The sequence below is a fragment of the Solanum tuberosum genome, unplaced genomic scaffold (assembly GCF_000226075.1).
Source record: "Solanum tuberosum cultivar DM 1-3 516 R44 unplaced genomic scaffold, SolTub_3.0 scf00092, whole genome shotgun sequence".
Taxonomy (NCBI): domain Eukaryota; kingdom Viridiplantae; phylum Streptophyta; class Magnoliopsida; order Solanales; family Solanaceae; genus Solanum; species Solanum tuberosum.
The window spans coordinates 1,776,759-1,802,435 of NW_006239019.1; the positions used below are offsets into that span (position 1 = coordinate 1,776,759).

General features: G+C 35.0%; 5 protein-coding genes across 9 annotated transcripts; 4 read left to right on the plus strand and 1 right to left on the minus strand.

The window, feature by feature from the left end:
• Nucleotides 1–1,651: 1,651 nt before the first annotated feature.
• On the plus strand, nucleotides 1,652–4,878 carry LOC107060724 (uncharacterized). The gene is made up of 2 exons (XM_015308956.1): nucleotides 1,652–2,309; nucleotides 3,031–4,878. Exon 2 carries the CDS (start codon nucleotides 3,150–3,152, stop codon nucleotides 4,605–4,607), a length of 1,458 nt encoding a protein of 485 aa, XP_015164442.1. The 5' UTR covers nucleotides 1,652–2,309; nucleotides 3,031–3,149; the 3' UTR covers nucleotides 4,608–4,878.
• A 1,157-nt stretch (nucleotides 4,879–6,035) lies between these two features.
• LOC102585816 (DNA-directed RNA polymerase V subunit 5A-like) lies at nucleotides 6,036–10,052 on the plus strand. The gene is made up of 4 exons (XM_006347782.2): nucleotides 6,036–6,451; nucleotides 8,285–8,461; nucleotides 8,998–9,111; nucleotides 9,688–10,052. The coding sequence occupies exons 1-4, from the start codon at nucleotides 6,185–6,187 to the stop codon at nucleotides 9,811–9,813; spliced, it is 684 nt and encodes a 227-aa protein (XP_006347844.1). The 5' UTR covers nucleotides 6,036–6,184; the 3' UTR covers nucleotides 9,814–10,052.
• A 1,850-nt stretch (nucleotides 10,053–11,902) lies between these two features.
• Nucleotides 11,903–13,384, plus strand: LOC102594550 (uncharacterized). Its single transcript, XM_006347801.1, has one exon. The coding sequence runs from the start codon at nucleotides 11,903–11,905 to the stop codon at nucleotides 13,382–13,384; it is 1,482 nt and encodes a 493-aa protein (XP_006347863.1).
• A 1,659-nt stretch (nucleotides 13,385–15,043) lies between these two features.
• Nucleotides 15,044–19,211, plus strand: LOC102586152 (uncharacterized). 3 transcript variants are annotated; one of them, XM_015308955.1, is made up of 3 exons: nucleotides 15,044–15,193; nucleotides 16,374–18,780; nucleotides 18,895–19,211. In XM_015308955.1, exons 2-3 carry the CDS (start codon nucleotides 16,462–16,464, stop codon nucleotides 18,991–18,993), a joined length of 2,418 nt encoding a protein of 805 aa, XP_015164441.1. In that variant the 5' UTR covers nucleotides 15,044–15,193; nucleotides 16,374–16,461; the 3' UTR covers nucleotides 18,994–19,211. The 3 variants fall into 3 exon arrangements, with proteins under 3 accessions (XP_015164441.1, XP_006347846.1, XP_006347845.1); XM_006347784.2 differs by having other exon boundaries at nucleotides 16,374–18,408; nucleotides 18,521–19,211; XM_006347783.2 differs by having other exon boundaries at nucleotides 16,374–19,211.
• A 553-nt stretch (nucleotides 19,212–19,764) lies between these two features.
• Nucleotides 19,765–23,997, minus strand: LOC102586704 (cyclin-L1-1). 3 transcript variants are annotated; one of them, XR_367356.2, is made up of 10 exons: nucleotides 23,880–23,997; nucleotides 23,358–23,535; nucleotides 23,143–23,224; nucleotides 22,905–23,045; nucleotides 22,380–22,549; nucleotides 21,066–21,339; nucleotides 20,600–20,969; nucleotides 20,418–20,453; nucleotides 20,151–20,338; nucleotides 19,765–20,070 (listed from the first exon to the last, which is right to left on the minus strand). XR_367356.2 is itself a non-coding variant. In XM_006347785.2 (9 exons), exons 2-9 carry the CDS (start codon nucleotides 23,507–23,509, stop codon nucleotides 20,283–20,285), a joined length of 1,281 nt encoding a protein of 426 aa, XP_006347847.1. In that variant the 5' UTR covers nucleotides 23,510–23,535; nucleotides 23,880–23,997; the 3' UTR covers nucleotides 19,765–20,282. The 3 variants fall into 3 exon arrangements, 1 of the variants encoding a protein (XP_006347847.1); XR_367355.2 differs by having other exon boundaries at nucleotides 19,765–20,078; XM_006347785.2 differs by having other exon boundaries at nucleotides 19,765–20,338.
• Between the last annotated feature and the right edge of the window lie 1,680 nt (nucleotides 23,998–25,677).

A 25,677-nucleotide genomic window follows, 5' to 3' on the forward strand; every position in this document is an offset into this window, starting at 1 on the left:
AATCAACTCATTTTCCTCAAATTTAAGGAAAATGACTTTCCTTAAAAAATTAAGGAAAACATTTTCAAAACTCTACTCCAACTTCAAATTACAATTTTTTTTTGAAAAAATAAATTTAAAGCTTAATTTTTAAAAAATATTTTCAACTTCAAATTTTTATTTTTTCACCCCTACCCTCGACCCCCCCTCCCCCCAAAAAAAAATTTAAGTTTGTTTTTAAAAAATATATTCAATTTCAATAATTATTTTCTACTTTAGTAAAAATAAAAGATATTTCTCAAAAAACATTTTTCATTCATAAATCAAAACACTAAAAAATCTTTTTTTTAAAAATGTTTTCTATTCACCAATCAAACATGAGAAAATAAATCAAAAATCGACTTGTTTTCCAGGAAAACATTTTCCTTCATACCAAACACACCCATAATTTGTTATTATTTGGCAAATGTTTGTTGAAAATAACCCAAATTCCCAAATACTAGAAAAAACTAGTATTTGGGCAAGTCTCATTATTTGAGCTTTTAATAATTCAAATTCTACACCAATTTTTTATCTTTTACAAGAACACTCTCTATAATACTTGTTTGTGTTGTTTTACATAATATTTTACGTGAACATCAAAGTAGTGATGCAGTATTTAGTGAATATGAAAGTGATGATATGATTATTGATGAAAATGATGAACAATCGGTTTATGATAACAAAGCCATGTGCCATATAATACAAACATATGGTTAGTTTTGATAGTTTTAAAACTTATGAGTATAAATCTTTTTTTTTTAAAAGGTGAAATATATTTTCCAAATTCTATGGCCAAACATATGGTGAAATTTCACCCAACTTTCACCCAAATAATATATACCAAAAATATTTAAAAATATATGATCAAATGATAGCTAATAATTTACACCAAATTTAAGGATGTTTTCAATACTTCTCTCAACCCAAGTATTTAAGTCTTAAGTTAATTAACAACCCACCTCCATAATAATAATAATAATAATAATAATCATATTAAATAAAGTAGTAAAGAGAGAAGAAAAGCGGCTTTGGAAAAAAGAAGAGGCGGCGGTCAGTAGAGAATAAAAACAACGCTATTGGCTCTGTATTATTTAAGTAGAAGAAAAAAACTAAAGCTAGAGAGAGAGGTGATACACAAAAGAGATACGAAAACAACAATATATTTTGTGAAATTCCACAAGTGAGGTCTGAGTAAGGTAGAACTTACGCGGACTTTAGAGGCGGACTCACATGCACCTGATAACTTTTAATTTTTTTGATATATATATGTATAGATAGTCTATAAAATGATAGTATATTTAATTGTGCATCCTTATAATCAAAAGTCATTTGTGAGCACTGGTTGAACCCTCCGCTTTAAAATGCGACAACATGGGTTTGAATCGTGCAAAAGGTAGTATTTTTTGGCCGCCTTTAAAATTAGATTTTTCTTAAAAATTAACCTTTTTAACAATTGTCTTTATTAACCACTTGTTTTTGCCACCTCATTTGGCCCCACCCTTAACCTTACCTTGAGTCACTCTTAGTGGTGCCCCGATCTTCAAATCATGGGTTTGTCTCTGACAGACTTAGAAAACAATGCAAAAATAGTCAAAACAGCAGAAAAATCAAGTGGTAATCAAAATGCCATAAACAATATAATGTGGTAGATTATTATTAACAAACATTAATAAACCATGATTTAAAAAAAACTATAATAAAACAACTACTTACTACCCTTCTACGAGTCCTCCACACCTTCCTATCTAGGATCATGTCCTCAATAACCTGAAGTTTTCCTTATATGTCCAAATCATCTCTTTCCTCATGTTTTCAACCACGAAGGCCACCCACACCTTACAAAAGAGAGAGAAGGAAAGAAAAAAAGAAAGAGAAGAGGAAGAGTGGAGAGAGGAGTGAAGATAACTATTTTACTCTTTTTTTTTTCGATATATTAATCAGCAATGATTATGCTTTAGGGTTTAGAATAAAAACGATTACATTTTGCATATCAAGGACCATTACCGTACAAACCTCATTGACTTAAAAGAATTGAGCTTGGTCCATTTAAAATAAGTAACATTTAAACTCCTAACTAATTACCCACTAACTACTTATGTATTAAGTTAACAACCCACTTCCATAATAATAATAGTCAGTTGTAGTAAAGAAAAGGAAAGCAGCTTTGGAAAAAAGAGGAGGAGGCAGTCAGTAGAGTATAAAAACAACGCTGCTGGCTCCAAAGTCCAAACCAAACAAAAGAGTGGAGGGCAGAACCGTTGGAAGCAAATTAGAGTTATTTAGCAAAGGTATTGTGAGTCATAATTTCTCCATAGTTGATTTTCAATTATAGCATGTTTTAGATTTGTCTTTCGCATTGAAATGATTTATCAACAAATTATAGTATGATCGAATATTTGAAAATGTACTGAATCAATTTTGCCATGACAGTACTCTTGAAGTTATGCTATTATTGAGTTATTATACACTGTTGGATTCGAATTTGACACAAGAAGAATATGAATATATGTGGTATTATGAATAACTAACTATTCAGGAAAAAACTAACTTCTCATTGGATACTCTCTTAGCCTTAATACGTTGGTGTTGTAGTAGGTTGTGTTGTTGTTTATTGAATGCTGATAGGTTTAGATTTATGGTTTGCTCCCGGTACAGAGGAAACTCTACCAAATTTTTTAGCCTGAAATCGCGGTAGGCTTAGGCATACTGAGCACCGGTCATGGCCTAAGTGGATTGAGTCGTGACAATTAAGGACCATTTTGTTCATTTTTCTCAATTTTTTTGTATAGAGTTTCCTCTGAACCCATTTTGAAGATTTTCTGATTTTTGGTTAAAGTTTGAAACTTTCTGAGGATTATGTGTTGACTTAGATGAAATCTAATCAGAGTATTTACTTTCAAGGAAAATGCGCTTTTAATCTGTTATTTGGAGATGCGCTCATCCTTTTGTTTCCTTTCTAATGGATTATTATTTTTGTACATTCAGCCTTGATATGTAACTCCCCTTTAGATTTATTTTTTCTTGATCAGGTTTTTGAGTTTTTGAGATTGTTACTCTTCTCAGACAAAGAGACAAAAGGTTTTGTAGATTGTTACTATTTGAACCTCTGTGTTTGTGTACACTACTTCATGATGGGAACTGAAGATAAAATGCTGCTTTGTTTCTGTCACTGGGGCAGAAGGACAAAGATGCTTCCAGATGGATCCATTTCGTATGGGGGAGGTATTACTGATCAGTTTATTGTGAAAAGAAGCATAAACTACAATGATTTTGTGAAGACAGTTTTTGATCGATTAGGCATTGATCCTTCCGATAAGATGTTGCATTTTACAGTGAATCTTGATAGGTCTGAACTGATACGGCTGAGGGATCAAGAAGGTGTCGATACCCTGTTACAATGTAATGATGGTTTTGCTCATGTTTATGTGTCAAGTTTGCAGGAGGAGCCTTATTCTATACTGCCATCAGGTGGTGCGAAAAAAGTAGAACTTGATGTTGTATCTGATTCTGGACGAGATACAACTCCTGCAGGTGATGATTTGGAAAGCTCGCTGGAGAAGGCACGGTTCCAGTCAGCTGGAGATAGTAGTAAACCTCTGAAGAAAGCAATGGCAAACCAGTTAGCTGGAGGCAGTGAACCTCAGCAGAAAGAAGCTGTTGGTGCTGGTGATCAAAAGCTTGCTGGTGTAACTAGGTCGCGCAGTACTTCAAAATCAAATATAATTTCTGATAAAGACAATTCAGATTTCCTTCAGTGTCGTCATCCTGAATTCAGTGACTTTTTCAAGCATAAAGCTGAAAATTGCTTTGCAGCTGACCAGATATGGGCTGTCTATGATGATGTGCACGATGCTATGCCAAGAAAATATGTCCGCATCAGGAAGGTATTTGGTACTGAATTTAAGATCAGGTTCAGATGGCTCGAGCCTCGTCCAGAAGAAGACCAAAGGGAGTGTGCTTGGGTCAAGTCAGGCTGTGGGAAGTTCATTAGTGGGGATAGTCATTTTACTTTTGATCGATTTTTTTTTTCTCATCAAATGCATTGTGAAAAGGGGACGAGTGATATGTACATTTTATATCCTAGGAAAGGGGAAACATGGGCGCTCTTCAAAGCTCGGGATATTCTTTGGAGTCCACAGAGTCATAGTGAACATAAGTATGAAGTTGTGGAGATCCTTTCTGATTATGTTAAGAATGCTGGTGTCAAAGTTGGTTACTTAGATAAAGTTACTGGATTTGCTGGTGTTTTCCAGAGAACAAAGCTGTCTGTAGCTGGTTCGTTCTTTATAAAGCCAAATGAACTTTACAAGTTCTCTCATCGAATTCTTTCTTTCAAGATGATCGGAACTGAAGGAACGGGTGTACCTGCGGGGTCGTTTGAACTTGATACTGCTTCTTTACCCCTTGATCCAAATGATATTTGGTATCCTGAAAAAGTCAAGGAAAGATCAGGACTTGCAAAATCTGAACCTGTAGAAAATGTTTTGTCAGCAGTTACCCCTGTAACTAGAGGTAAATCCAGGACATCCAAGCATGCAACAACGCCTCCCAAGTCTGAGACTGGGAGCTCGAAACGCGTCCTTTGAGTCCACTCTGCACATTGACATGGATGGAACTGAAATTTTCTGTCATTAGTTGCTCGATTAATGGACTTCGTGACTTGGGTGATGATGATTGCAGTAGCTGCAATAACGGTTATTATGTTTCATTTGATTTCAGTAGCTCGAATTATGATTTCCGAATTAAAGTGTCTCTTGTGTTTTATAACTTAAAAAGAAAAAGGAAAAAAGAAGCTGAAAGACACCAGTAATGCTTTTTATCTTTTCTAAAACTCTTCTGTAAAATTGACGTAATGGCATAAGGATTTGAGTTATAGCTTAAAATCTTTCTAAGTTTCACTTGCATTCTAACTGTTAATTAATGCAATGGAGGCTATTATGTTTAACAAAGCTGAAAAGGATATAACAGCCAACTTGATTAAATTTAATACTCATAGTCCAAAATAAGTGAATTGTTCAAAATTCAAGAGAATTATTGAGACTTTTTTTAAATTTCCAAAGGGTCATAGTGGAAAGTAACACTTTATTTATGTCCTTAAATATTTTTCTCAAAAAGGTGTGCCATAAAACACCCGTCAAAATTTATGACAATTATTTTTTTCTCATTTTATCTTTAATACTAGTAATTATTTTTGAAAATTACAAACACCCTCACAAAAGTAAATATACTCTTTTTTAGTCTATAGTAAGTGAAATTGTTGGGGCATGTAGGGGTGTCAAATGAGCAGGTTATGTTGAAATTATAGATATTAAAATGGGTTGAAATAGAAATCGGGTTGGATCATGTCCGCCTAAATTTTACTTTGGGCTAAAAAACGGATTGGGTCATGATCCACAATTTGTATTTCACCTCAAATTTAAAAAAAAGTTAAATGAATAGATAAATTTTAGAAGATATAAAATATATAATAATTTATATCTTTAATATAGGAACGAATGCAAATAAAGAGTCTTAAAACGGATTACAATTGAAGATTTAATTGGGCTCAATTGAAAATTCTTTTGAAATTGGTTAAAATTTGAAAGAGTTGAGATTAAACTCAATTCAAATTATCTTGAGTCTAACCCATAAAACTTTAGACGGATTACTTATGTTTGGACTCATTTTTGACGCCCAAGAGACATGACACATACTTTAAAAACATATACTCCTTTAAAAACATAAATCAAATGCCCCTTCGATTATTCACACGAAATTAACTCTCTCATTACTGACTCTGTTCATTTTTACTTGTCTACATAACTATAATATTTTGAGATGTCTAACTATATATTTTTTATTTACAAAATTAATGAATATTTTATTATTTTGTGTCTATATTATCCCAATTATTAAATACTATTTATTTTATTATTATTATTTAGAAGACTTATATTTTACCAAATTACCTTTATCATTTATTGTTTCTTAATCATATGTCATAATAGGCCGAACGGAATATTCATTTTAAAAGATTGGGGGATTATAACCATCTTCATTTGAGCTTTATGCTAAAATAGACACGCAAAACTTCCTTTCCCACAGTCGTACGTAGCAAAACCCGAAAAACCCTGGCACCTACTTGCTGTCAATTCCAACAAAAAATTAAACAAGAAGAGCAGAAATGGATGTTAATGGGTCAGCAATGGAGGTCGATGTTGTCAATGTTAGTCCTTGTTTAGCCAGCTTTGTTGATGATGGTACTGTTGAGAGTCACAGGTACTTTCTTGCACGCAAAACTATGCTCGAAATGCTGAAAGATCGTGGTTTTGCAATACCCAATTCTGAAATCGACACCACCCTTCAAGAATTCAGAGAGAAATATGGTCAAAGACCTGATGCTGAGCGCCTCAGAATCTCCGCCATGCACAGAACTGACCTTACCAATAAGGCTAGTTACCCCTCTTTCCTTTCTTGAATCGCCTGTTTTTAGCTTCTTGTAGTGATAATTTCTCTAAAGTTTCAATCTTTTGCCTCGTTAAAGAAAGTATGAAGGAACTCCGAGTCCTTTCCTTTCGTTAGTGAGTGAAATTTGGGGAATGAGCGAAAAAGATTCAAGTATCTTAGGTGATGTCACACATCATATTGGTGTAGTGTGGATAGCCTTGTATCCGGAGTATTGTGCGATAAGAAGTTACCATCAAAATTTAAAGGTATGTTCTATAGAGAGTGGTGGTTAGACTGGCTTTGTTGTACAAGGCTGTGTTGTTGGCCCATCAAGAACTCCTATGTTGAGAAGATGCAAATAGAAATGATGATGATGAGAGATGGATGTGTGGACATACTAAGAGCGATAAGATTAGTAATGAGGATATCCGGGACAAAGTGGGAGTGGCCTCTGTGGTGGACAAGATGAGGGAAGAGAGACTTATATGATTTGAGCATGTAAAGAGGAGATGTGCCTATGCCCTAGTGAAAAGGCGTGAGAGTTTGGATATAGTGGGGATAAGGAGATGCAGACGTAGGCCGTAGAAGTATTGGGGAGAGGTGAATAGACAAGATATGATGCATCTTCAGCTTATTGAAGAGATGACCATAGATAGGAGGGTGTAGAGGTTGCAGATAAGTGTAGAAGATTAGTAAATAGTCGAGTGTTGCCGTAGAAGTATCCTATTCATGTAGTCTGTGGCGTGGTGGTAGTCTAGAGCACCGTATCTGTCATAGTATTAGCCTATTCATGTAGTCTTTGGCTTTTGGTATCTGATATCATCTGTTGTTTATCATGTTTAGGTGATCTCACCTTGTTGTTGATATTATGGTTCCTTGCTCCGCACTCTTTCCTATTAGTTGTCATGTTTTTCTTCGCTGTTTTTTTCTTCTTTGACTTGCTTCACTTGAGTACACTCTACCCTCCCAAGACCCCACTTTCGGAAACAACCTCAGGTCTGCGTACACTCTACCCTCCCCAAGACCCCCGCTTTCGGAAACAACCTCAGGTCTGCGTACACTCTACCCTCCCCAAGACCCCCGCTTTCGGAAACAACCTCAGGTCTGCGTACACTCTACCCTCCCCAAGACCCCCGCTTTCGGAAACAACCTCAGGTCTGCGTACACTCTACCCTCCCCAAGACCCCCGCTTTCGGAAACAACCTCAGGTCTGCGTACACTCTACCCTCCCCAAGACCCCCGCTTTCGGAAACAACCTCAGGTCTGCGTACACTCTACCCTCCCCAAGACCCCCGCTTTCGGAAACAACCTCAGGTCTGCGTACACTCTACCCTCCCCAAGACCCCCGCTTTCGGAAACAACCTCAGGTCTGCGTACACTCTACCCTCCCCAAGACCCCCGCTTTCGGAAACAACCTCAGGTCTGCGTACACTCTACCCTCTCAAGACCTCACTTTGTGGGATTCCATTGGGTATGTTGTTGTTAATAAGAAAATTATTTACCTGATCAAAAAAAAAAATTCATCTCTTAGCTCCATATCCGAATTTCTACCTTTGGGGTTCATATATCTTCAAATTTCTTGTTGATTTTGTTAGAAGTGCATCAATCCTGTTATGTCTGATGGGAATGTGTTCTATGCTTCATAAGTCTTCCTATGGAAATTGGAGGCTCGGCTGAGTTCAATAAAACAAAATTAAGAAGCCAAGAAAGTTGTTGCATTAACTGGTTAGAATCCTCAGCATATTGGAAGATGGTCTCTGATGAAGACGGACTATCAACATTACATTCACGTGCTTCATAGATTTACTAATGTCTTGCATATTTGAACTTGTCACAGGTTTTGGTCATCTTCTGTGGGCCAAATTCGGTGAAAATGAATGTCATCCGCAGTATTTTATCTCAAATAATGAACAAAGAATCCTTGAGTCGGCTGATATTAATCATTGAAAATCCAATGACTAATCCAGCTATGAAGGTTGTGGAGGACTCCCCATTCAAAACTGAAATTTTCCAGGTAAAGTATGTGTTCTTGTTGGTGTTTTTGGTGTGAACAGTTCTATTGCGAGGAATAAACATGGTACTAATTAGGCTATTATTAATATGTGTTCTGCATTTGCTTTAGAATTTAGATATGCTTGGCTAGTGAGTTAGATCTCAGAATGAATAAGGATTTGTCATTATTGACATTTACCTAAGACTGTACAAATAGGTGTATGTTAAAAAAAGTTTCTCTTTAATGAATAAAACATACAACACGTAAAGCGTTTCTGGTTTTCTGCGAACCTCCAGATCTTTCTACTGCTTACCTGTGAAATAAGGAAAAAACTGAAATGTTCTTCCCAAGTCTGGCTTAAAAGGAGCTACATTTACTTGGTTATTGGCTCCCCCTTAATTAATCTTTTGCCAAGACAAGTCCCAAGCTCCCTTTTTTTTTTTTTTATAACAAGTCCCAAGCTCCATTTTTTCCATTTGATGAAGGTTTGGTGGTATTTGGCCAAAGTTTATTTTACATTTGCTAAGTGTCTGGCTCCTATTTGTAAACTCTTTCAGATCACAGACTTACTTGTCAACATCACAAAACATGTTTTAAAGCCAAAGCATGAGTTGTTGACCAACACAGAGAAGGAGCAGCTATTGAAGAAGTACAACTTGGAAGACAAGCAGGTTTGCCTTTGACAGCCTTTGAATTTGCTGAAACATGTCTGTATATCTGTACAACTGTGCATCTCCTTAGTCTATCTGTACAGCGGCAAGTCTTTTAGAGTAAACTCATCAGAAAAAACGATTGATCAATTTTTATCTGGCTTAACTCTACTGTCTTAGAATCAAGCTTTAGTACTTGCTGCCATCTAGGCTTCACATTTAAGAAAATTTTGTCATTTTTGCTCCCTTTACTGTGAAGGTGAAATGACTCAAATGCTGTTCTAAAGTTTTTAGTTTAGGTACTTATAGACTGCTGCCTTTTTTAATGAATGGGAGGTAGAACTTGCCCTGTCTCTCACACACTACTTATCAGACATTAATATCTACGACCTTAGGTGTAGAGACATATTTCTGCCTTCATCTTATGCAGACTAATGGTATTGTTACTGTGCATTCTCTCTAATGATCTCAGCAGAAATTCGTAGTTCATATGCCTATATATGCACTTCAATTGACCACTCTTTCTTCGAAAACTATCAATACAGTTTCATTTATCTAAGTTTTTCTGAGTATTGTTCTTGTATTGATATTTTCCAGCTACCACGAATGTCTCAGAAGGATGCAATTGCTCGGTACTATGGATTGGAGAAGGGGCAAGTTGTGAAGGTCACATACAACAATGAGATCATTGAGACACATGTTACTTATCGATGTGTCTGGTGATGCGACTATGTAAATCCTATGTAGCAGTGTTGTTCTGTCGTACGTTGAGCGAGTCTGCAGTAGCCTAAAGGAAGAACTTGTAGTAGTAATATGTCAAGTACACTATCATTGTTGCTATGTATTTTGTTGTATATCCAGATTGCCTTAACTTCATACTTTTGTGCTAGTAGGGGTGATGGTGGCTACTCTAATTAGCAAAATTTGACCATGTTGCTATGCTAATCGGAGTTTAATAGCTATACTTAACTTTTACATTTATCTATCTTCACTAACTTATATATTAGGGAAGAGTTGAACTTCAATACGCTCCCAGTGAAAGAATATTTTTGACACAGATCATTGAATAGGTAATTATGGATAACTTGAACAAGATTTTGTCTTAACTTATGACAGGAAATTAAAGTTCTGCATGCCTTTATTATATAAGCAAAGCAAAATTTCATAATTTAAAATTATATTAAAGTTATAAATAATAACATTTCATATTTTAAAATACTAAATATATATAGTAATAAAAGAAATTGTATCGTTGTTGTTGTATTAATAAAATTTCAAAATCAGAGGATCTACTTTTTCAAAAACATTAAAATAGTTTAGTACATGTACAAATATTATCTGCCCGCCAATGAGAAGTCAACAGAAACGATTCAACTCTTCTCATATTTTTATGTAAAGAAAAAGTTTCAGCATTTAAATTGAGAGAGATTTTCCAAATATCCCAGTAAATGGTGAAGCCCTAGCTGAGAAATTCGTCACTGCAACCTTTGGGGTTTTAGTAGAGAAACCCCATTTGGTTCAAGTTCAACCACCTGCAGTTCCAACTTGCAAGGTAACTTTTTTTCCCTTTTCTCTATTCACTATTCACAATATTTTATAGTGTATAATATGAGTATGTAGACTTACAGAGGAACAAAGGCATCATGCAGGTGTTTACTAGTCTATTAAGATGTTTCTGGAGTAGTAAATTAGAAAGTGGAAAGGGTGACGCTTGGTGCTCTTTTTCTCCTGCATATTTTTGTGGAAAGAAATTGGTTCAACTTTATTTAGAAATATTTTTTATCCTTGCTTCAAGTTTCAAAACTTTTTGCTTTACTGGGGTTTCTGTTTTGATCCTTTCGCATTTGACGGTAATCTATTGCTTAGTATGCTTTCCGTCTTTGCTAATTTCATGTTTCATAGCAAACTATCTAATATTCACAGAAGATTCTGTAGAGTTCTCTTTGAATCCATATTTGAAATTTTCTTATTCATGTGTAGAGTTTGATACTTTTTGTTTCCTTGACATCCTATTTCATTTGGTGAAATCCTATGTCTTGTGTGGTCTGTTCAGTTTTATGTTTTTATGATGACATGACGATTGACGGGTATCAGAGACTATTCTACTAGAGATTACCGGCATGGTCATGCATAGATGATGTTTTTTTCTTCCTACCGCAGAGACAAGAGTCTGGGATTTGAAGCTCATGAGTTCGAGATTCTAGCTCTTTTAAGTTAGTGGGTTTTAAATTAATTCCTCCGTCCTAATCTATGTGAAGGTGTTTGACTGGGCATGTAGTTTAAGATTGAAAGGAATAATGTTGAAACTTGTGGTCTAAACTAAGTCATAATATATGTGTGGTTATAAATTTAAGAATATAATGAGGAGTTTAAAGTTAAATTATTACTAAATATAAAAATGTGTAATTCTTTTTGGAACGGACTAAAAAAGAAAGATTGCACATATATTGGCATGGAGGGAGTGATAATTCGTAAGTATTCAACAAGCAAGGCTATTGGGTTACTCTAGCTCCACCTTGTCCTACAGCCAAAAAATTTATTGACTGTCTGGTTTTTTATTTCTATCCTCTAATTAGAATTTAGTTATAATCCAAGATCATGAAGCTTGAGATGTTTTTATTTTAAAGAAAAAAAATGCTTTTCTTGAGATACTTCTTATTTGTATAATTACTTTAGTACATTCAACTATAAATTTATCTTTTTTTCTTGATTAGGTTTTTAATTTCAAGATTGTTCCTCTTCTCAGGGAAAAAGGAAGAATTTTTTCAAAGATTGTTACTGTTTGAACCTCTGTGGTCACTTACACTACTTCATGATAGGAGCTGAAAATAAAACACTGCTTTGTTTCTGTCACTGGGGCAGGAAGAATAAGGTGCTACCAGATGGATCCATTTCGTATGGGGGAGGTATTACTGATCAGGTTATTGTAAAGACAGGCATAAAGTACAATGATTTTGTGAATGCAGTTTTTGACCGATTAGGCATTGATCCTTCAGGCAGGATCTTGCATTTTACAGTGAAGTTTGATAGGTCCGACTTAGTACGGCTGAGGGACCAAAAAGGCATTGATACCCTGTTACAATTTAATGATGGGTTTGCTCATGTTTATGTATCAAGTTTGGAGGAGGAACCTAATTCTAGACCGCCATCAGGTCATGTGGAAAAAGTTGTACTTGTTGGTTATTCTGATTCAGAAGCAGATACAACTCCGGCAGGTGATGATGAGAATGAATTGGCAAACCCTCTGAAGAAGGCACGGCTCCAGTCAGCTGGAGATAGTAAGCCTTTGAAGAAAGCAACGGCTAATCAGTCAGCCAAAGCTGGAGACGGTAAACCTCAGCAGAATGAAGCTGTTGGTGGTGATAATCAAAAGCATGCCGGTGTAACTAGGTCATGCAGTAAATCGATGGAAATATTAAATCAAAATGGAGTGGGCCTTCCTGAAGGGAATGTGCAAAACAACAATTCCAAGATTAAGATAGTTAACAAACAGGCTTCTTTACCGACATCAGGCTGCGCAAAAAAAGTTAAAGTTGAACTCATTGTTAATTCTGATTCAGGACCAAGTACAATTCCTGATAATAATCCTCCCAAGGTGTATGATTATCCTGATCCTGAATTCCGTGATTTTGACAAGCATAAATCAGAAATTTACTTTGCAGCTGACCAGATCTGGGCTTGCCATGATGCTGATTTCATGCCAAGATTCTATGCCCGCATTAGAAAGGTATCTAGTCCTGAATTTAAGATAAAGCTGAGATGGCTTGAGGCTCATCCAGAAGATGAAAGGGAGCGCGCATGGGTCAGGGCAGACTTGCCTGTTAGCTGTGGGAAATTTAAACGTGGGAGCTCCAAATATACTTCTGATCGACTTATATTTTCTCATCAAATGCAGTGTGAAAAGGACAAGAGAGGTCTGTATATTGTATATCCCAGAAAAGGGGAAACATGGGCTCTTTTCAAGGATTGGGATATTCGTTGGAGCTCCGATCCTAAGAGTTACAGGAAGTACAAGTATGAAATTGTGGAAGTTCTTTCTGATTTTGTTGGGGATGCTGGAATCCAAGTTGGTTACTTGGAAAAAGTGACTGGATTTATTAGCATATTTCAGCGAACAAGGCCGACTGTAGTTGGTGCATTCTTTGTAAAGCCCAAAGAACTTTATAAGTTCTCTCATCGAATTCCCTCTAAAATGTCTGGAACTGAACGAGAGGATGTACCCGTGGGATCGTTTGAACTTGATCCTGCTTCTTTACCCCTCAATCCAAATGATATTTGGTGCCCTGGGAAATAGAACAAGAGCACAGGGCTGCAAAATCTGCACTGGTAGAAGATGTTCTAGCACACATGATTCTGTAGTTTTTGGAAGAAGTTGTGTATTATGGTACCCGGATAGTCCCTAAGTTTTTGTCAAGACTCTTATCTGTAGACATACAGATTCTCTGTCTTCTGCTTTGATGCAGTGAAGGTGTTTTCTCCATGTTAATGAAGCTATGTTTTATTCATAGGTCCCTTGACAAAACTTTAACTAAAAGGCTAATCAGTTTATCCTTATGAAAATAAAAACTAAAGAAAGAAATTTAAAAGTAACCTTATAATTATATCATTGAAGATTAGAGAGTGTAATTATCTCCTCTCAATTATACTTACTAATTAAGTAATAATTTGGCCAAATAAGCAGATCAAACTGTATAATTACATACTGTTGTATTCAAATTCAATTCTCATTTGAGTTTTCAAGCCAGCCGGGGTCGTTTGGTAGAGTGTATTAGAAAAAATAATGTATGCATCAGTTTTGTGTATTATTAGTACCTTGTTTGATATAATTTTTTAAGTCGGTGTATAATTAATGCTTGCATTACTAATATACTTTATTGTGTATTGAGGTATGTATCATGGATTTCTATGCATTAGTAATATAATGAGTTTCAATGCATTCATTATCATGGTTAAAAACATAATTGTCTCTCAAAACTTTTTCCACATCCTTTCCATCATATTTGTAGAGGGTATTTTTATAAACAAATATAAAAAAATTATACAACGCATATTATTTTTAATATATTTGCTAAATATTGTATAAGCAAATTTTCATCATAATTAATGCAAGCAAAACTAATACCATTAACATTACTAATACACAATATTCTGTATTATTCTTGCACATTCGGTCTTCTTAGGGCATCTCCAACCTAAACACCAAATTTTACATCAAATTTGGTGTCGGCACTATTTTAATGTAAATCAACTTCAACCCACTGCACCAAATGTTACACCGAAATGGAATATTTTTCTCTCTTCATTATTATATTATTATTTCTTATTTCATAAAATAAATTCTTTTTAAAACATTCACCATATATTATTCATATTATTTTCTTTTATAGTCGTTTAATATAAAATTATTTTATACCATAATTTTTTAAATAATATAAATTGCTAGCAAATATTAGATATTATACATTATAGTAGAATTACCATAATTTTTTTTAAAAAAAAAGTCATACATAGAAAAATTAATTTATAAAAAAAGCTAACTTTTATATCTAAAATTAATATATAAAAACATTACATAAAAAATAATTAAAAATATACAAGAAATTTAATTAAAACATATAATTTATATAATATTTAATTAAAAATTTTGTATAATAAAATAATATTAAAATATTCAATAAAGTGAATTGATGTGATGGTATAACACTGTTCACACATCAAAATAGTATAAAATTTTATATTGAATTGGAGCTCCAAAACACCAAATTTTACACGAAATAAGAATTTGGTGTTTGGATTGGAGTCTGGAGATGATCGTACACACACTATCAAACGAAAAAACGGGTGGTTACTGGTTAGTCAATGCAATTTCATTTTTGACAAAGCTTGAAAGGATAAAACGGTCAACTTTACTAAATCTTATATTCTTTCTTACCAAAAAGAAAAGGACTAAATTTTATATAGTACGTGTCCATTCCTCTTCTCTCCTCACTCTCTTTCTTACTAATCATGGATCTTCTCTCCCTAAAATCCACTGTTTTAGTCTCAAAAAAGCATGGTAGGAACTACCTCCTTAGGTCAAAATTTAACTATCTGCAGCTTCAAGGTAACCCTTTTTAACCTACCCACAGAGTATGTAAACTTGTAGTGAAACAAGGGGTACCATAATGAGATGTTTATGAATAATTGACTTAGAATGTGAAAAGAGTGAATCTTTACTACTCAAAATCAGTTTGCAATAAGTTGTTTGAGCTTTAATTAGAAAGATTGTGATTCTTGCTACAAGTTTGAAACTTTTTGCTTTCCTGGGGGTTTCTGTTTTGATCTTTTTTGCATTTGAATGAAATTTTATGGTTTAGTATGATTATCTTATTTGCTAATTTCATGCTTAACAAACTAAAATAGCTAATCTAACCACGAAATTTGTCATGTGACGACTTGTTCTTTGAGCTCATTTTGGAATTTTGTGATTAATTGAAGTTTGAAACTTTTGCTTTCTTGGGATTACCTTAACTTGGTATGCTTTCCTTATTTGCTAATTTCAAGTTTTACTGCAAAAATATTTAATAGTATCTAGTAGGTTCATGAGGATTTTTGCATAGAGATTTCTCTGAACCCATTTTGAAAATTTCTGATTCTTGGTTTAAGTTTGAAACTTTATGATTTATTGAGGATTCTGTCTTGACACCCTATTATATTAGATGAAGAGGATGTTTGGATTAACTTATTTGAAGTGTTTCGAGCTTTTAAGCACTTTTTTATTTTAATTTTGTGTGTTTGGAAAAGATAAAAAGTGTTTTTAAGCACTTACCTTTAGGCTAAAAAGGTACAAAAATAAGCTAAAAGCTAAAAGTTGGGTATTTCCAGCTTATAAGCTATTTTTAAAAAGCCAATCCAAACATCCTCGAAAATCTGGTATCTTATAAGGTCGTCATATGTTTAATTTTCTGTTTTATGATGATATGACAGGGATTATTCTGCTTGAGATAAAATGTATAGATGGGTTACTTTTTTTGTTTTGCTGACTTACATGTAGATAATGTTTTTCTTCCTACAGCCAAAAATTGTGTTGATTGGCTGGTTTTAGATTCCTATCTTTATTTGGCTATGTTCCAAGATCATGAAGGTTGAGATATATTTACTTAACGGAAAAAAATGTTTTTAATCTTGTATTTGGGGATGCTTGGTTAATGCTCATAATTTTGTGTCTTTCTTATGGATTATTATGTTAGTACATTCAGCCTTGGTAAGTAACTCCCTTTAGATTTATTGTATTTCTTGATCAGGCTTTTAGTTTTCAAGATTGTTACCCTTATCAGAAGAAAAGAAGAAAGATTTTCAGGATTGTTACTGTTTGAACATGTACACTAGTTCATGATGGAACCTGAAGATAAAACACTATTTTGTTTCTGTCATTGGGGTAAGAAGAATAAGGTGCTTCCAGATGGATCTGCTTCGTATGTGGGAGGTATTACCCGTCAGGTTATTGCAAAAACAGGCATAAAGTATAATGATTTTGTGAATGCAGTTTTTGACCGATTATGCATTGATCCTTCGGATAAGATCTTACATTTTACTGTGAAGTTTGATAGGTCCCAATTGATACAGCTGAGCGACCAAGAAGATGTCAATACTCTCTTGCAATTTAATGATGATTTTGCACATGTTTATGTATCAAGTTTGGAGATGGAGCCTCATTCTAGACTCCCGTCAGTTGGCGTGAAAAAAATTGAACCTGTTGTTTTTGATCTTGAACTAGATACTAATCCTGTACGCAATGATGAGAATGATTTGGCAAGCCCTCTGAAGAAGGCACAGTCTAACCAGTCTGCTGGAGAGAGTAATCCTCTGAAGAAAGCATGGGCTCACCAGTCAGTTAAGGACAGTAAACCTCAGCAGAAAGAAGCTGTGGGCAGTGATAATCAAAAGCATGCCGGTGTAACCAGGTCATGTGGTAATTCCATTGAAAAATTAAATCAAAATGGAGCAGGCCTCCCTGAAGGGGTTCTGCAAAACGACAATTCCAAGGTTGGGACAGATAATGAACAGGCTTCAGGTGGTGCGAAAAAAGTTGAACTTATTATTGATTCTGATTCTGATTCTGATTCAGAGTCAGAATCAAATACTGTTCCTGATGGTAATCTTCCAGAGGTGTATGATTATCCTGACCCTGAATTTAGTGTTTTTGACAAGCATAAAGCACAAAATTGCTTTGCAATTGATCAGATCTGGGCTTGTTATGATACGGCTGATGGTATGCCAAGATTCTATGCCCACATTAGGAAGGTATACAGTCCTGAATTTAAGGTGATGTTCAGTTGGCTTGATGCTTATCCAGAAGATCAAAGGGGCAGAGCTTGGGTCAGGGCAGAGTTGCCTGTTGGCTGTGGGAAATTTAGACGTGGAAGTACTGAATTCACTTCTGATCGACTTACATTTTCTCATCAAGTGCAGTGCGGAATGGGCAAGAGAGGCCTGTACATTGTATATCCAAGGAAAGGAGAAACGTGGGCCCTTTTCAAAGATTGGGATATTAGTTGGAGCTCTGAACCAGATAATCATAGGAAGTACAAGTATGAAATCGTGGAGATACTTTCTGATTATGCTGTGGATGTTGGTGTCCTAGTTGGTTATTTAGATAAAGTTTCCAGATTTGTTAGCCTTTTCCAGCGAATGAGGCCGACTGAAGTTGGTACATTCTTTGTAAAGCCAAATGAACTTTACAAGTTCTCTCATCAAATTCCGTCTTTTAAAATGACTGGAACCGAACGAGAGGGTGTACCTGCGGGATCGTTTGAACTTGATCCTGCTTCTTTACCCCTCAATCCTGATGATATTTGGTACCCTGGAAGAGTTATGGAAGACAGCAGGGCTGCTAATTCTGAACCTGTAGAAAATGATCTACCTGCAGTTCCACTTGGAGCTAGAGATAAATCAAGGAAAGCAACAACATCTCTGAAGTCTGGGGATGACATCCATGCTACTAATGGAGAGTCTTCTAAGGTTCAAATACCTCCTAAAAAAATGAACATCTCTGAGAAAAAGCGAACTCAGATGAGCTCTTGTTCTGCCAATGACGGTCCTTCCACTGACTTTGATGATAATTGTGTTAAAAAAAGCCGTCACTCAAGTCCCCGCATGCCAATTCATTTGTCATGTCAAGCCGATAGAGAGTTGCATTCACGCACGAAGAGATTTGGTCTCAGCAACTCCATTGGAAGCTCCACAAAAGTATCAACTTTTTCAGATGATAAAGGTTTTGAAGAAACTTTTTGTGATTTTGAGATGGACAGATCTACGGGGAAGTTTCAAGTAAATCAGGTATGGGCTATTTATGGTCAAAATAGTACATTGCCAAATACTTACGCTCTGGTTAAGAAGATAGTTTCTGCCCCATTCAAATTGCATGTAGTCCTCCTTGAATCATGTGCAGGGCCTAAAAATGCTGCTCAGTCAGTTTGTGGAATGTTCAAAGTCCAGAATGAAAAACATCAAGCCTGTGATCCTAGCTCATTCTCCCATGTGGTGAAAGCAATCTCTGTTAAGAACAGGTTTGAAATCTATCCAAGAGAAGGAGAGATTTGGGCACTGTACAAGAGCTTGAAAAAATCAGGTTTGGATCCAGACAAGTTTGAGTACGAGATAGTGGAGGTCATCGAGTATTCAAAAGACTGGATAAAAGTTTCGTCCCTGGTTCGTGTGAATGGTTTTAAGTCTGTCTTTAAAAAGCAAACATCGAATTCTATTATTTTAGAAATACAAAAAGATGAGTTTTGGAGATTCTCTCATCAGATCCCTGCATTTCAGCTGACTGGAGAAAAAGGAGGGGTTTTGAGAGGCTGCTGGGAGCTGGATCCTGCTGCAGTACCGTGTTCTCTGTTAATTGATGCACTAGTTAGTGTGTGATGGGATCGAATGTAGCTACAGGGAGGGCAACAAGGTAGCAGATGCTCTAGCACACATGATTCTGTAGTTTTTGGAAGTTGTATATTATGGTGCCCCTCCCCCTTTTGTAATGGGATTATACACCCAACAAAGGACTAAATATGGTAGGATAGTACCCACGTTCTTGTAAAGACTAATTATATATAAGAGAAAAAAATAAAGTTTTTGTAGACATGATAGATTCTGTCTTCTGCTTTACTCCAGTGACGGATGTTTTTCACCAGAACTAACTGATGGTGTCACCAATTCACCATGGTCTAGAAACGTTGGCTGAATGACTTCGTGACTTGGGTGAAATTGAAGGATGATATCATACAAGTTCATTGACTGCATAACACCACCCTCTCATGGGATTTCACTGGGCATGTTGTTGATTGGGGTCTTTCACTGGGCATGTTGTTGATTTCAATCACCGGAATGATAACGATCTTGGAATTAAAGATTAGAAACCAAAGAACTTAGGTATCTATTGGTCTGCACTGTTAAGCCGAGAACTGTGAAACAGTTGTAAGTTTTTTAAAAAGAAGGGTTGGAAGAGACCAAGAACACAACTTGAACACATTTTGCCAGCGTCTTTGTGACCTCTATGATTATATCAATCAAGTCTCATTATGAAATTTTCAAATTAATGGAAGAATTTCGTAATCTTAGAAAATCCATTTGACTTGTAAATTGTTCAGAAGAAAACATTAATCTGATAGCAATATTTCATGTCACTGACCACCAAACTACATATAAATGATAGCCATGTTGTTTACTCACTATTTTTCCTTTCCTTCTTGGACAAGCTGAAATTTCAGTTTTATGTAACTGGTGCAGAAAGTTAAAAATCCTGCTTTAAGACACTAGCTATTTGAACAACAAAGGTTATGTCAATTGTTCAAGGGAACTAAACGAAAATAGTTAAAAACCAATTTTTCGATTACAAGAGACTATATAAAGGTGTGGGATACAGTTTCACCAAGAAGGCACTCCAGCTATATGCAAAGAACTGCAGCTATGCTCCAGAAAAACGACAAACAAATTTGGCATGGTAACCTGCAAGGCTGAAACATATTTTTAGGTGGCTTAAGCAGGAGAATGATGGGTCCAATTTCAACAGGTGGAAGGATATATACCATTTCCTCCAATTAAATAAATCCTCCATATGCAGATTACTGAAATCCGTGAAGTAAAACTTAAAGAAAGCTTTAATGGAGCAAGTAACAACTTGAAGTGGTTGAGAGTACACTTTGCCAGGCTGTTCCAAGCTAATGGTGTCTGCGACGATCCTTCTCCCGGGATGAATAAGACTGGTAATCACGATCTGCATACACAGAAAGTTGTCAAATACAGTTCATCAGGAGTCAGGACTAAAGATCAGACAAAAGTATAATATTGTTTACCTCGAGAAGAGTGATGTTTTGGTTTCTCTAAGTGACCTGCAATATTTAGATCAGCTTGAGTAAGACAAAGCAGAAAAACTAGCCAATTAGACATAGAAGAAACTGGACATTAAACATTCACGAACCTACATGAATGTCAAGAAGTCTGGAAATTAGACAATCGCAAGTCAACCAGAACTTACCTTTGTCTCTTGAACGATGACTCCTTTCCTTGGATTTTTCTCTCTCCCTTTCAAAGTCGTCCCTCTCCCTTTCCCTGTCAGATTCCCTTCCCCTATCACGTTCACGAGACTTTAGTCTTTCCTTATCCCTCTCTCTCTCCCTGTCTCTGCCCCTGTCCCTCTCTCTTTCCTTATTCTTTTCTCCACCAGCATCTATTCTATGGTCTGTTCTTCCTGGCTCTTCTTTTGACTCCCCTTCTGAAGGCATGTTTTTCGAGTCCTCATCACTCTTCTTTGAGTCCTTCAACTTATCAAGGACAGCTTTTGTTACTGCCTCCTTAGCGACTTCCTCAGTATCTTCATTCACTGGTGGAGCATCCAACAAACCTTCCTACAAAGAAAAAAAGGAGGAAAGGGGTTAATATCGAATTGGGCGTGTTCTACGGCAGATGGATATCAAATTGAAAGACAGGTAAGTGCTTTTTACCTTAGATACAGGAAGCGATGGTGAGTCCTTTGATCTGTTTGATGTAGCAAAGGAACCTCCTTCCTTGCATACAGGAATGTATTTTGCTTTTGGAAGACTGTAAAGATGAGCGAGAACTCTGCAAACTTCATCTATACCAGCCTTGTCTGCATCAAATGCTTTCCACCAAGGAGGATTCTCTGGGAGGGGAACTTGAAATCTACGGGCTGCAGCATATACAACTCCACAGGCCACAACCTCACTCTTGAATCTTACACAGAGTGTTGTGCGCAAACTGCTCACAAACAAAAGCACCCAAGAGGGTTTTATGGTTCAGAAACATTACAAATTTCTAGGCAATCGACAATTAATTATTGATCACTACTGCCCTGTTAGTTAAAGTTTCATCCAAGAGTACCATTACATCAATTAGAAGAAAAAATATACATTCCAAAAAAAAAACACGATACCTTGATGAAAGAAGTAACTTCCCACTACATCCCATTAAAGGTTTGAAAAAACAAAAGTGATACCATGGGCCAAGGATTAGCTTGGACATTTTAGATGATGATGATGGAGGGCTTCTGATTTTTCTTGTTGATTTGGTATATACAATATATCTCTATGTCACCAAAGAGGTACTTACTGTATAGCGGAGACCATCTTATTTACATACTTCAACTATATGTTAAAAATACAAGGAAAAGGATGTAGGCATCACCTGGTTTAATTTAAAACCAGCAATGGCATAATAAAACGAAAGAGATGGTTATATTTCCTTTATTTGGAAAAATGAAGTGTGTAAGATGGGATTCCTCACAACAAAGAAATTCGGAATGGATAAGAGAAAGACATTACAAAAGAAAAACAACCACCAAAAAGCTTGTCAAACTTCTAGTCACTTAATTTGAGTAGATTCCTTAAAACTCGAACATCTTTTTTTGACATCAGTTACATGACTATTTCATTTTTTAAAGGACAGATATAGATCTTGATAACTGTTATATATTCATCATGCCACACCTAATGTATGAACTAAAAAATTTAACCAATTTTCAAGCTAATATCAGAGATTATGCTGCCAAAAAAAAATAAGATGGTACAGCTAAAGTGTGATGGCCAAAACACAAATATAGCTTCAACAATTTTAAACTACTGAGGCGTTAAATATCTACATAATATATGACGGTGATCAAGTGCTAATATAACTAGTAGCAATTCAAGAAATACTTTATGTTGTCAACACCAACATGAAAAAACATATTCAGATAAACATAACACCTAAACAATTTTTTTTTGAGAATGAAAACATAACAACACCTAAACAATACTCACCTGTCATTTGCAAGATTCCAAGCTTCTTGTCTCAATTCTGCAGGTGTTTCAAGAGTTGCAAGGTAGTTTGATATAAATTTATGAGGATGCTCGACATGGCAGATGAAACCCATCTCTTTCAAAAGATGCCTCTCTGTTCTGATTAGGTCTGCTTTCAAATCAATATATTTCTGCAAAAGAGACCAAAAATATTGGAGAAAACACCAATGGAATGTATCAACTTGATGTTGTTACAATAAATAAAAAACACAAACACCAATGAACGTAAGAAATGCAAACTTGGTGGGCACAAATGCATCCGAAGGACTAGCCCCTTAAAAAAGCAGGGTAAAAAGGGAAGCTGCAGATGGATGATTTTACTTATGAATTAATAACAGGAGGCTTGCAGCGACACTATCAGCCTCTAATGAGGTCTGGTGACTTGCAATTGTATCAAAACATTGATCTTACCATACTGGAAATATTATTGCAAACTAACATGTAGATAGAAATAAACTATTTTCTCAGGTAAATGAGCTATCTAACCTTCGAAGATGTATCCAGATGTTCTATAGGTAAGTTTTCTCTCCTACATTCCATTCTGTGGAAAACAACAAGCACCTGCCTTGCTTTTCTCGGGCTTTCTTCGAGTTTTGATGCAAGCCAAACACAACTAGCAGCAACCCTCTGCAAGTTAACACAAAAGAACCACACATCAGCATGAATAACACACAAAACTTTTGAAGGAAGTAGGAGTTGGAGCAGAGGGGGAAAAGAAAGAAACCTTCACATTAAAACGAGCAAATGATTTCTTGCAGTAAAAGCGATGAAATAACACTTGACCAGTGGCCATTACAGCTTGAGGTCTGCAAATTATCGTGTTAAGGAGACACCCAAAGCCAAATGCAGTGAACTTATATCAGGAAAGTAACAGCAAAAATCAACCCAAATGTTATGATTCATATACCTTCATATTAATTCACATAAAAAAAAGGATACAATCTGAGCATAATCCCACATTCTTGGACGAGATCACAACCATAGATTCGAAGCGCTGTTTCTGTAACATCATCAATTCCATCTTTCCTAGAAGGTGAGTCTATAAGCTGCTCCTCTGCTAGATAGAATGTGTCTATTGCCGTGTAAATCATAGTTGAACTTCAAGAATCCCCTAAAACTGAAACAAGAAACAAAAATTCGGTAACCCCACATAACCCAACTGTATAATCAAACTTTACAGAACATCACCGAATAAACTTTGAATCCTAATCAAATAAACCTACATGTATAAACAATTCAGATTAAAAACACCCAACCCAAAAACAAGAAACAAGTTAAAATTACGCGTATAAGCGGAACAAATCTATAAACAAAAGAACTGATTGTCGAGCCATGAATGAATAACTATACGATTTGTAACAGAAAAAGAAAATACCAAGATACCCACAAACCCTAGAATGCTAATTGTAAATATATACATACATACAAAGCAGTGTAGTAGAATTTCAAAGATTCACTTACATGGGGTAACCACGATTGAGGAAGAAGAAGAAGAAATCTTGCTGAATCGCTAAATTTTTTTCAAACTAATTCACTTCGGTTCGACCTAATATAGGTTTTTGAGTTTCGGGTTATTTGTATTATAATTAGTATTCTTTTGTTTATTTATTTTAATCCTTAAACACGACTGGTTTAAAAATATCTCTATCCATAATGTAGTTTGGTTCAGAAATATTTATACAGTTAATAAATATATCTTCTTAAACACATTTTATTTCTAATAAAACATATTTTAATTAATAAATCAGTAGGAAATAATATGTTTTTTTAATTTGATTTATCAATTAAAATAGAATAACTCAAAAGATTAACTATATAAGAAAATTACACCTTTAGTTCACTTTTAGAAATATTTATTTATTTATTTTAATTTAATTACTATATTTTCACATGTAAAGATTAATGATTTTTCGGCTTCTCTTTTTCTTTTTCTTTTTTAAAGCAAATATTTTTGATACTATAGATTTTGAGTATTATTTAAATTGGAATACATATGATGGTATATGGATTAAAGTTTGTTTTTTATTAATTTTTGTATTGTTGATACTTGATTGAATGAACTAAGAAGAGAAAACACAATCTAAAGCGAACGGTGTAATTTTCTTATCCACTGTCGGTGTTGAAGATAGTCAATCTCATAACTCAATGTATCTTTTTAACTGATAATCATCATCATATCATATACCATATATATTACTATACATGGGAACAATCATCATATATCATATCATCATATATTACTATAAGTGGGAACAAAAAAGTTAGAAGTTGAAATACCAAAATAACCTTATAAAGTTGAGATTCTACAATGATACCATTAATAAAATATATAGTTAAATAAATACTAAAATTTCTATAATTTTTTCTATAATTATTTTTTGGGTTTATGATATTTTCTTAATATTAAATGAAGGAATACACATCAATCAACAATTTTATTTAAGTCATGATGACCAAATTATGGAGAATTTAAAAAGTTGCAAAAGTGATTTATTCAAGGCCAAAGTCATGCAAGACCACCTAAAGTTGTCCGCATAAATTACTTGAACACCTCAACTAAGGTTTGTACCTATTGAACACTTTATCTGCTCAAAAGTGATGTAAATTAGACACAAAACACTGACATGGCAAAAAATGTGTACATCACTCTCCTAAAGCGCGTAAATCAATTAAAAATATATTTTCTTTCTTTTCTTTCCAACCTATAAACCTAAACAAATAAATAATAATAATAATTAATTAAAAAAAGAAAACGAAGGAAGCTTTCTGCCATCTTCAACTATCCCATCTTCTGCCATCTTCAACTATTCCAATTTCCATAATCTCTTTACCTACACCCAGCTCTCTCTCTCTCTCTCCCTCTCCAATTCTTCTTCTGCTTTTTCCTTTTTTTTATATAGATTTAATTAAAGTCTCAAATATTTCCGGCGAAGGTCCATTATTTTAGATGAAAATAATTTTTCAGTGAAGTAATTGATTTTTTTTCGACAAAAGTTTTCTTATAATTGTGATAAATGATTAGTAGTGAAAAGAAAATGAAGACAATGAATGGAAGATGTAATGCTATTAAAATGAAAGGTGAATGAGGGGTAGCTTAAATGGACATCAATGGTGTATTATCAATGTTGGTGAAAGGAATAAGATTCGATGAAGAAGAAAGGGGAGGCGATGGTATACTGACGATTGAGATACAACGGCCCAGCGCAAAGGGAAATTAGTCCTGATGGAGAAAATGAAGAAGAATGGTGGGGTGGGGGGG

Coding starts and splice junctions, on each gene's coding strand:
- LOC107060724 (XM_015308956.1), top strand. CDS start 3,150: ATGATGGGAACTGAAGATAAAATGCTGCTTTGTTTCTGTCACTGGGGC.
- LOC102585816 (XM_006347782.2), top strand. CDS start 6,185: ATGGATGTTAATGGGTCAGCAATGGAGGTCGATGTTGTCAATGTTAGT. Junction 6,452..8,284: donor GAACTGACCTTACCAATAAG/GCTAGTTACCCC, acceptor AACTTGTCACAG/GTTTTGGTCATCTTCTGTGG. Junction 9,112..9,687: donor ACAACTTGGAAGACAAGCAG/GTTTGCCTTTGA, acceptor GATATTTTCCAG/CTACCACGAATGTCTCAGAA.
- LOC102594550 (XM_006347801.1), top strand. CDS start 11,903: ATGATAGGAGCTGAAAATAAAACACTGCTTTGTTTCTGTCACTGGGGC.
- LOC102586152 (XM_006347783.2), top strand. CDS start 16,462: ATGATGGAACCTGAAGATAAAACACTATTTTGTTTCTGTCATTGGGGT.
- LOC102586704 (XM_006347785.2), bottom strand. CDS start 23,509: ATGATTTACACGGCAATAGACACATTCTATCTAGCAGAGGAGCAGCTT. Junction 23,046..23,142: donor TTGCTCGTTTTAATGTGAAG/GTTTCTTTCTTT, acceptor GTTAACTTGCAG/AGGGTTGCTGCTAGTTGTGT. Junction 20,339..20,417: donor AAAACATCACTCTTCTCGAG/GTAAACAATATT, acceptor CTGTGTATGCAG/ATCGTGATTACCAGTCTTAT.